The sequence below is a fragment of the Puma concolor genome, chromosome A1 (genome assembly GCF_028749965.1).
Source record: "Puma concolor isolate L17-30 chromosome A1, mPumCon1.1.hap2, whole genome shotgun sequence".
Taxonomy (NCBI): domain Eukaryota; kingdom Metazoa; phylum Chordata; class Mammalia; order Carnivora; family Felidae; genus Puma; species Puma concolor.
The window spans coordinates 25,492,913-25,503,267 of record NC_141667.1 but is presented as its reverse complement, the minus strand read 5'-3'; the positions used below and the strand labels follow the sequence as shown (position 1 = coordinate 25,503,267).

Sequence of the window (10,355 nt, the reverse complement as noted above, 5' to 3'; positions counted from 1 at the left end):
ATATTAAGTATATCTTACATGTAAGTTACACTCACCAGAGTGTTATCACCAGGAACACAAGTCTTTGCCTGTCTACATCTCCCAGCCTTTGTCCAGTTAGTTTGGGGCCATATGACTGAGTTCTGGCCAATGAGATATGAGTAGAAACGATATAGGCCATGTCTAGGCCCTGCCCCCCTAGAGACATCTCATATGACCATTCAGCAAACTTTCCTCCCTGGCCACTTTAAACGTTGGAGGCAGGATGCTCCAAATGGCATACCTACAAGAGGGAGAAAGGCTCACCACCACCCTGAACACCGTAAGAGTGAGACAAACTTTATGGAGACTTTGGATTTTGTCTGTTACAGCAGCTAGAGTGAATTACTCTAATACATACTAGTAACTATTATGGGAAGTGGTTTGTTTTGGTGATGGGAAATGGCTTAGACTGTCTAAACGTTTGCAGGAATCTGCTTCCTGAACTGGATCCTTGCGACAGCACACTGCCCTTCCTGCCTATGTTACCTTTAGGTCAAGGTAGTTTCCCAGATCCTGCAGACCCCACTTGCCTTGGGGTCATGAAGATCTGGGGGTGCAGGGGAGAGGCTTAGCTCTAGTACACCGTGCATACTACTGTGCAACGTACATGCCCTTCAAAAATGTGTGTTTCTAATACCATCATTCCTTTCCATGGGTTTCTATTTCCCACCAATAACGTTAAACCACATGGCAAAAAAAAATCACAAAAAATCACAAGACCAGCTGCTATGGTATTAATGATCCTCCGTGTGCTGGCACCATGTGAATTTTCCCAGCATGGTCTCCTTCAGGGAGTCTCAGCTGAGATCAATGGCATTGCTTAAACATCCCTCTTTTCTTTCTTTCCCCTGCTATTCATTTTGGTTTCTTATCTCCATTTATCTCAGTACTACTAATTCCTAAACCTCCCACACACTCCTCCAGCCAGGCAGAAATAGTTTCTCCTTTCAGTGAACACTTGTATCTCTACCTCTCTGAAGACACCTTCCTGCCACCTTCAGGTGGATACTATACTTTTGAGTTTATGGCAGCCCTTCCTCCTGGACCATGAGCTTCTGGAGAGAAGGGAAAATATATTTATTTGGCTTACTGTCGAATATTTCATAGCACACAGTGGACTGCCTACTACTGAACAAATGAATGAATAAATGAAAATCTCCTTTGCAAAGCTATGAATTCTCTCAGCTGAAAAAAATATGAAACAGCATCTGTAGAAATAGGAGGCAGCTTAAAAAAGAACCAGCATATGAAATATTATAGCTCTGAATACGCTAAAAACATTTTATTTACTCATAGTATCAGAATGGTGGAAGGATTTTATCCTTATTTCCCTCTGGTCTGGCTCTTGCTTTTTCTTGCTCTTTTTTAAATCAGAGATCCATAGACATTGCTTTTCTATGGGAGTGAAATAAAGGATGGAGAGTTGGGATGGGCAAAAATATAGAACTGTCTTTCTTTATCTAAAGCAATTACCAGGAGGATAAACAGCTTTCTTCTTAATACAGCAATTCCATAAATAACAGTAGAATTCTTGATGCCCCAGCAGTAAGGAGTCTGCAGGGCAGTACCAATGATGTATAATGCTGGCTGGGAGAAACTATTGTTTACAAGCTAATTATCGTATAACAAGTTGGCTTTACTTAGCTATTTGAGAGGTTCAAACAGCAGATTTAGAAAGATATAAAGTGTGTAACAGCATGTACATTGTTTTGAAATCTCTGATTAAAAACAATAGGTTGAGAGAATTGAAAAAAAACAAGTTAGAAAAAAACAGTTTATTAAGTAATATCATATAAATAACTTGTTACAAAAATTGATTTGCAAAAGGCATATTTACTCTTTGTGAGAAATCACTTTTTAAATTGCATTCTTTTCCAATGTATACGTCTAAGAAAACAAAGGAAAATAAAAGAAGCCATTTCAAGGAGCGTGTTTTTTGCCATTTGACTACAACAAAAGGCGCGGCCACACTGAGCTGTAAGGTCATTGTCTTACCTCTCCTTCCAACACAGGAAACTTTCTCATGTAAACTGTGAAGTTATGAAAATATCCCCAGCTAGAAATGTGGATGAAAGCTGAGCAGGGGTTGTTTCCATCAGGTGTTCTCATTGCCAGGGACCAATGATACTGAGAAAAGCCATCGACTGAGCATCCCAGCCAGCAAATCTTCAAGGGTGGCATCAGCTTCAATTTATACTTGGGAGTATTTTTAATTAAAAACAATCAATACCAAAAAGCTTTTATTTTCTGGATTTAAAATCACAAATCACAGTAGGAGAATGCCAAATCGCCTTAGCTTGGTACTACTGAGGACGCACGTAGTATTTATTATAAGGCCTATTCTTAGGCAGTTTACTTTCAGAGCAATGAAAATAATCACAAACAGAACAATACGGTGGTTTTGAAGCGTTCCTATGTTTCTTTCGAGCAGACAAGTTGGTTTGCTATACAGCATTCGCCCTGAATGTCTAGTAGTTCTATACATTTGATTCCTTAATAAACACTAAACTAATAGATCATAGAAAACTAAAAGCTTATAGAAGGTGCCTCTAGACATATTTACATAAATAACACTGTCTCGCAAGAAAGACCAAGATCTCATTATAGCGGAATGCTTTTTCCACAACGCTGGGTCCATGCCTCATTTGTCAGATTAACCCCATTTGAAGAGAAATTTGAGTTTGTGGTCCATGGGTTTAAAAAAAAATGGAATTAAGCAACTTGTAAAAGCTCTTTTGAAATTAATCTAATAACCCGGTGGCTCTCAGGCTAAGTGCCTCGGTCCTGTCTGAAATACAGTGGGTAATAGGCTTTGTTTCCATTTGACCTCCTTCTGGCACTTTCATCTATCGGACTAACATTCCCCCCAAATTAAAAAATGAAAATGCATCATAAATAAGGTATTACAAAATGCGGAGTAGATTAAAGATTGTCTCAGTAATGCTTAAATTAAATTGACGATGCAGAGACCATAAACTTCTGGCTTTAAAAATGAGCTATTTCTTTATTAACTTTTAACAAGTGTGCGAGTCAACATATTTCCTTTATAAGAGGGTATTCCTCTGCACACTGAATACGGTCAGGGTCTGATATTTTTTAGTAGAGAGAATTACCCCTTTAGAAAACTATTCCATAAAGATGCCAAAGGGAGATTAAAAATGCTGCAAACCTAATAGTCACTGAACTTTTAAGGAGACCATTCTGTAATTCTGTATTCTCTGGAAAAGAAAGTTGTTTGTTAGACTTGAGAAAATAGTTCATCTTCCTGAAGATCCATGTACTAAGTCTTAATCTTTCTACTCTTATAACCTGATAAAGGAGGCTGGGTTTTAGTGTTAAATATAAATGCTTGGCTGTGTCAAGCATTGGCCCTGTCACAATTCAAAAAAAAGACTTCATCTAGACAAAAACATAAAGAATAAAATTACTCTAAAATGATCCTTTTTAGAGGATGCCTTTCAAAATAGTGGGGAATCATGACTTTCTAGAGCGTTCTTCCAAAGTAATTATATTGCTTCAAAATTAGGGAGTAGGGTAAGATAATTTATTCGGTGGTTTGGTTCCTAGGGAAAATTAATTTAGGTGTGTCTGATTTAAATATTTAGTTTGGGCCCAAGAATCAACTCTGTTCTTCCCTTTCATCTATATACTTTTGTGGTCCTCAAGTTTATAGAATTGAGGAATTCTTAACTCATAGTTTATGTATTATTATCTTCAGTGAAATACTGATTTCAAGGCAAAGCATTTGATGTAAGTTTCGCTTAGCAAATCAGGACATCTAATATTGACGTACTTAAAAATGAAAGTAATGGAAACATTCTAAAGTTAACTTGGATTCACAAAATTTGGATGCTTCCAAGATAGAGATTCAACTTTTAAGAAATTTTTGTACAACTTTTTGGAGCTGAAAATGAACACTAAGCCAATTTTTTTTTTAATGAGTTAAAATTGAATCACCAGGTTTTGTTCCATTTGAAAATGGAGTCAATTTGTATCTGAAACTCCTTTTATGCAACTGAACTATAAGGCTAAAAAGCTCTGTAAAAAAACATTTATTCACTGTGCCTAGAATCCCTCACTTATGATTCCATGGAACCATCTCTTCCCCCATTTGATTTCATTTTTTATTTTGGGACAAATGTTTAGGCCTTTCAGCGGAAAGTGGCCATGAAGTGATGGGGTTGTAAACTTATGCACAGCAGCTTAACATTTTAAAAATTCCAGCTTATTTTAGGGAACATCTTAGTGGTTTGAAGAAACTCTTCCCTTTGAATGGAGGGGAAAGATTTTTCAGAAGGGCCTCAATGTCCTTGAAGCAATCCATAAAAGTCATCTGCTTATAATGAATGAATTGTAGTTTCTCAGTGACCAAAGCAAATATTAAATTTTACCTCTTCCCATTTTCCTGCCATCTTTCTTGTCACTAACATCTACTATCAGGAAAGAGACTTTCTGAAAACTGAGCTGAAAACTAATTTTTTTTTTCCTCCAGTAATCATTTATGTTCACTGGGATCCTTGACCCGGTATCCTGGTGGGAAGGAAGAGAGACACACACAGAATGATGGAAGTATGGCTCTCATTATTTCCATGACATCAGAGAGTATTAATTTTCAGAGAACACTTACAGGACCCTAGTACTAAAATATTCAGCTCTAGTCTTAAATTATCCAATTTCTTAGAGAGTCACTTCATCATCAGGTTTTATGGTAAGAGATTAAGCAGTTATTTCAATATTTAGTCATATTCACTTGTTCTTGGTTCACTGTACCGTCTTCAAGGTGGGATAATATACCTGCCAATTACATCTCAAACATTCCACTACAGAACTACTTACTTTCACTTATGAGGAGAGAATAAACCTTACCGTTAAACATTGGAAGTTGCTAGCGTCAACCCTCAGACATTCCAATTAACCCAAAAGTTCAAAAGGAAGACTTCTGATGATAACTTTCTTTTTTACAGGACTATCTTTCTTGATACAATTTATTACATGACATGAAACATAAGGACAGAGAGCTCTTTAATTTTACAGTAAGTCATGTGATTAAGGTGGTATTCTATTGCTATGAATAACTAGTTCTTACTAATTAACTTTACTAAGCTATCTTTTTCAACACTTAACTGTGACTATGATATTCATTACAGTGAAACCCTCCCATAGTATTTTGTTTGCATTCCTCTGTGTGTGTGTGTGTGTGTGTGTGTGTGTGTGTGTGAAGAACTAGCAAAAGAAAACCCTGAAAACATGAAATACTTGTTAGTATACAGGGAAGTCCATTACAAAATAGGAAGCCATTCAGGAAACACAAGGAATAATATGGTTAAAAAACTTTTCACTCTAATTGGGTAACCCAAAAGACTACATTTCTCTTATTTTAAGGGTGCCGTCTTTACTTCCTGGGTAACACGCTTATTTAAAACTTAACTAAACAACAGTGTGTTCCAAATAGAAAGTATGTGCTCATATGACAGTATCTCCAAATGGAAATGACATTAAGATTATCTGTAGAAAATTAACATTAATTGAAAATAAATCCCTAAGACTAATAATTGAAGTCAGCATATTCTTAAGTACATAATATATATAGATATATAGATATATAGATATATACAGAGCCTGGGTTTTTTTTTTTTCTTTTCTAAGTTTTTGAAACAACGTTTTCATTACAGTACTTTGGAATTTTCTGATGACTGCACAATGTAAAATTCTAATGATACAAATCATTAGAACAGCCATATGAAATAAATGATTTGAACCTGCCAAAAGGATTAGTTCAGTTCAGTTGGGTCCTCTGGATAATAACTATGATGCTAATTGCAAAATTAGAGAAATAATAGATTGGATGGATTGTACATTACTTTTCTGTTGTAGTTTGAGACCATTACTTTATCATTGGTTCAAAGACAAGGATGGCAGGGTTGCCATAGCAATGAAGTTAAAAACAATGGAAAAATATTAATGCTTTTGAATGTCAACTATCATTTTAATACCATCTTAAACACTCTCGTTGAAGGGAATCAATTTTTTCCCTTCATAAGCATCTTCCAAACATGTAATGTGTAGTTTTTCACTGTGATCTCAACAATACACCTATATCACATCATATAAATATATAGATGTTTCCAGATGTGAAGGACAAGTTATCAGGTTCAAGTGTGGCTGGCTCTCATGTCCCCATTAAACTCTGAGGGCAGGATTTGAGTTTTTCTAATCTACCTTTACTAATGTAACTTAATTGTGTACGAAGCATCAAGAATATGAATTGTACTTCACACGGCTACTTTCAAGTATATTAGAATAATACTGACAACAACTACAGACAAGGAGTTAAAATTTGTCTCAGAAAAGTTTCTTTGAGAATTTGAAACAATTAGACTTACTTGTGATTAGTTTACTGATACTGATGGTGGAAGTAATTTTAAGTGATCTGTAGTACATTTGGTGGCCCGAGCTTTAAATATGCTAAATATTTCCTTTGTTGACATCATTAGCTATTTTCCCTTTCTCTTTATACGGTGCAAGGGCAAACTTTTGTGTGTTTAATATATAAAAAGAAAATATGAGTTAGTGGCCAGGAATGAGATATCATTATGTTTTGTTTGTTGTTTTTTAATATTACCATTTGATTTGCTTCTAGTCCTAAAGAGGACCCAGAATCTTAAAACACTGGTGGATTTGATGCTTTGAATAGTCACTGGTGCCAGAAAAAGTTCTTGAAGAACACATAGGACAGGCAAATGCCATTTTAAATACTTTGGGACACACCCATAAAACACACCCAATATACACAGTCCATCATCTCCTTGCGAGCGGATATACCCGGACCAACCTCACAGTTGTTCCTCCCTCATTTCTTCCCACTAAAACTATATTTTTATCGTTAAAGCACAGTCCCTCATCTCATTAGCGTGTGAAATGTACAGCCAGAGCAGTCAGCTGACCTGAGTCAATGGAGTGTGGTAGGGAGGCCGGGCCAGTGACACTGAGCGTGTTCCCAACCCGCCCTAGGAGAGCAAGGGAAAATACCACTCCTGGTTCTCTCTTCCAGCACGGGGCCTGGGGGGCTGACCGACATGGATAACTGGATGCGCTAAAAAATAAACCTTTGCCTCTTGGAAGCTCATAAAAGTGTACTAGAAAAAAGTCCCTCGCGTTGGGTCCCCCCGGGACTGCAGCCGTCGACGTCGGGAACGGGCACCACCGAGAAGCCTTCGCGGAGCGGTGGACACGGAGGCGGGCGTCGCCACTGCAGGTCCTTGGGCGGCGGACTGCGAGGTGACAAAGGCAACGCATTAGGAGTCTTTGTCACTGTCCACGCCTCCGTACATGTCTGCCAGCTTTTTGAACCGCGGGCCCCAGTCGCTAAGGTAGTCGTAGTCTTGGTCTCCATCCGTGGTCACCGAGTCCAGCGAGCTCAGCGACTCGGCCACCGAGCCAGTGCCCTCGTAGGCGTAGGTGGCCAAGGAGTCGTAGGGCGGCGCGGTGGGGTCCGTGTCGTTCTCCTTCAACCTTTGGTTAATGAAATCCCGGACGTCGGTGTTGTCTCGAGCGGCTGGAGTCCGTCGGGGCAGAAAAAGGGCCTCGGGCACGATGTCCCTGCGTAATTTGCTGTCCTCGATGGCTTCGGGGTTCCTCAGGGTGCCGATATCAAAGGCCTGAGTGTCCTCCTCTCCGCCACCCTCGTCGTTGTAACTGACAATGTTGTCTCTGATGTCCTCTTTGGAAATGATCAAAGGCTCTTTTTTCCGCTGCCGCCTCAAAGCTGCGAACAGCACCACCGTCACTGGAAGCAGAGACAAAGCAGAAGGAAAGGGGAAGTTAATTTGCCGCCAGATTAATGTCAGCAAGCAGCGCTGCGCTCCAACGTGAAGTTTCAAAACTTCTCCGGGAAACTGCAGACTCAACTTTTATTCCTTGAAGGTCGCGCTTGCCTCCACGCGTGATCAAACCGGGGACCCCCCAAAAGCGGAGGAGAATATTTGAAAGAAAGTTACAATTTAAGTAGAGGATAAAACACCTTCATATTTTTGTCAGTAGTTCCCTTTCGCTTTGAAACGGGGAGCTAGTCTGAAGGTAAGGAAAAAATAAAATAATAATAATGATAAAAAAAAAAAAAAGCTCAAACGCAGCGAGAGCGCAGCAATCAGAGTGCAAATTATGCCGAACACCTGAAATGCTCTGAAACTGCTTATAAGCACAAGGCTGGCACCTTCGGGATGTGTTGAAGGGTTTGCATAACTACACGTCTAAAATAACTTTTGCACTCTGCCTTCTTTTTCTTCTTCTTCTTCTTCTTCTTCTTCTTCTTCTTCTTCTTCTTCTTTTTTTCCTCAGAGAAGTGTAAAATTGGTTTAAAACCCAAAGTAGACATGTGAATGTCTGCATACCTTTCTACATATAAGAAATATTATTCCAGATAATACCTGGAGAGACCCAGATACAATTCAGAAAGCCATTCTGGACTTCAACACCAGCCGGTTTGAAAGGGGGCGGGTGATAAGACACACACCAGCTTATTTCTGTTGGAGCTAAATAAAATAAACACATTTAAGAGGGAACTTAAAAAAAAAATCTTTCAGAGTTAGTATTCTGTTAAGTGTGATGCCTGGAATGTTTGTCCTTTTGATTTTTCCTCTGAACTCCAATTAGAGGCAAAGCAAGAATTGTGTTTAAATAACTCCTGATGTTTCTTTGCAGCTGGCTACCTGTAGACAGACACATCTCCAAATGGACATATGGGTGGGAAAATAAAAACACAGCGACAGCTTAGAGAGAAAGCAGCCATCCAGGGCAGAAACTGCATTGTGAAACTGGGTTTGTCCAGGGCTGTTTACTGCAAGAAGTACTAGTAATGTGTTTTTATTTTCTCATCCATAACATGGTCCAGATTTTATGAGTCATAAAAATTGAATTACTGTAGTAAGAATTACAGAATAATGGCTTTTGGTGGATATGGATGCCTACACACAGAATGATGGATACATGCATTCGCATGTGTCTATATATTAAAATTTCAGGTGTTAATAGCAATAATAATTGGTTATCTACTGAGAGCGTTCTATGTGCCAAACACTGTGCTAAGTGCTTTACATACTGAATCTCATTTGATCGTCACAGCAGCCCTACAAAGTAAGTACCATCATTATAACCCCATTTTACACAGAGGAAGTTGAGGTTTAGAGATGTCACATGTACAAACAATTGAAATCCAGGTCAAACTAAAAAGCCAACACTCTTATTAATCACCATGCGTTAAAGCATGCTTTGATTATAGACTTTTTCTGAAGGATATCCAGTGTTGCCATTTTCAAGTGTGCGATTGTGTAACTGTATACATTGTCGTTTGCTGCCAGACAGCATCCTCCTGCCTCATTCATCCCAGCCGTTCAGGGCGTTTTACTAACTATTTATGTAGTGCCTACTTTGTGCCAGCTATAGTTCTAGACACTATCAATGAAAAACATTGATCAAGAGCCCCGTCCTAATGAGGTGGGCAGAGGTGGCTGTGGTGGTGGATGGAGATCTTGAAAAACAAATAATGTGTCTAATAAATAAGGAAATCATTAGAAGGTGATATGTACAGTGGAAACAAAAAGTTGATCAGAGAAAGGAGGATGAGGAGCACTTCTGTGTATGATTGAGGGGCCGTGTGTTTAAGAGGAGTGACATTTGAGCAAAGATATGGGGAATTAATTATCTGAGGAGCTGTCGGGTGAGGGGGACAGAGCTGGAAGAAAGGCTGGGGTGCAAAGGTGCCTAGAGTATTTGAGAAACAGCCTGGAGACGCTATGGCTGCACCTGAGGGGGCCCAGGAGAGGAGAGGAGGAGGGCACGGCCTGTCACGTGGAGCCTGGAGGCTTCTGTATATCTTCACTTTACCCTGAGGTGCGGGAGGGTGGAAAATTGCAGGGCATGCTCATAGTCTACGCTTTTTTCCAGATTCCCGTGTGACCAATGACAAGGGTTTGCAAAACAAAGGACTGTAACTGAGGATGGCCTCTGGGGTTAGAGAATAGAATCAAGACAACTGTCTTGGAAAGAATTAAACCTGTATGTACAATGGTTTGTGCCACCATTTAAGGCAAGATAGCAGGCATTTATCACTTCCTAATTCTTCCCCGGCTTGGGTTATCTGTATCTTTTATTTTAGTCCTATGCACACCCAGAAGTGCGATTGCCTGGAAGAGAGAGGGCACATTTGGTGAATCAGAGGCATTCATTCACTGCCTAATTCTCCTACAGCTACGACTGCCTGTACTTTTCTTCTTAGCCCGATGTACATCTGAACAGAAATTTTGGAAAGGAGATCTTTCTCAAAGCTAACTTTTATA

The 10,355-nt window shown here is 39.2% G+C and overlaps 1 protein-coding gene across 5 annotated transcripts in view; it reads right to left on the bottom strand.

Moving 5' to 3' along the window:
• Positions 1-2,248: 2,248 nt before the first annotated feature.
• Positions 2,249-10,355, bottom strand: part of CDH6 (cadherin 6) — a 128,733-nt gene continuing 120,626 nt past the window's right edge. For all 5 annotated transcript variants that reach the window (XM_025924669.2, XM_086676392.1, XM_086676393.1 and 2 more), the window contains one exon: positions 2,249-7,807. In XM_025924669.2, the coding sequence (XP_025780454.1) occupies positions 7,317-7,807 (491 nt within the window). In that variant the 3' untranslated portion in view covers positions 2,249-7,316. The remainder of the gene's footprint in view (positions 7,808-10,355) is intronic.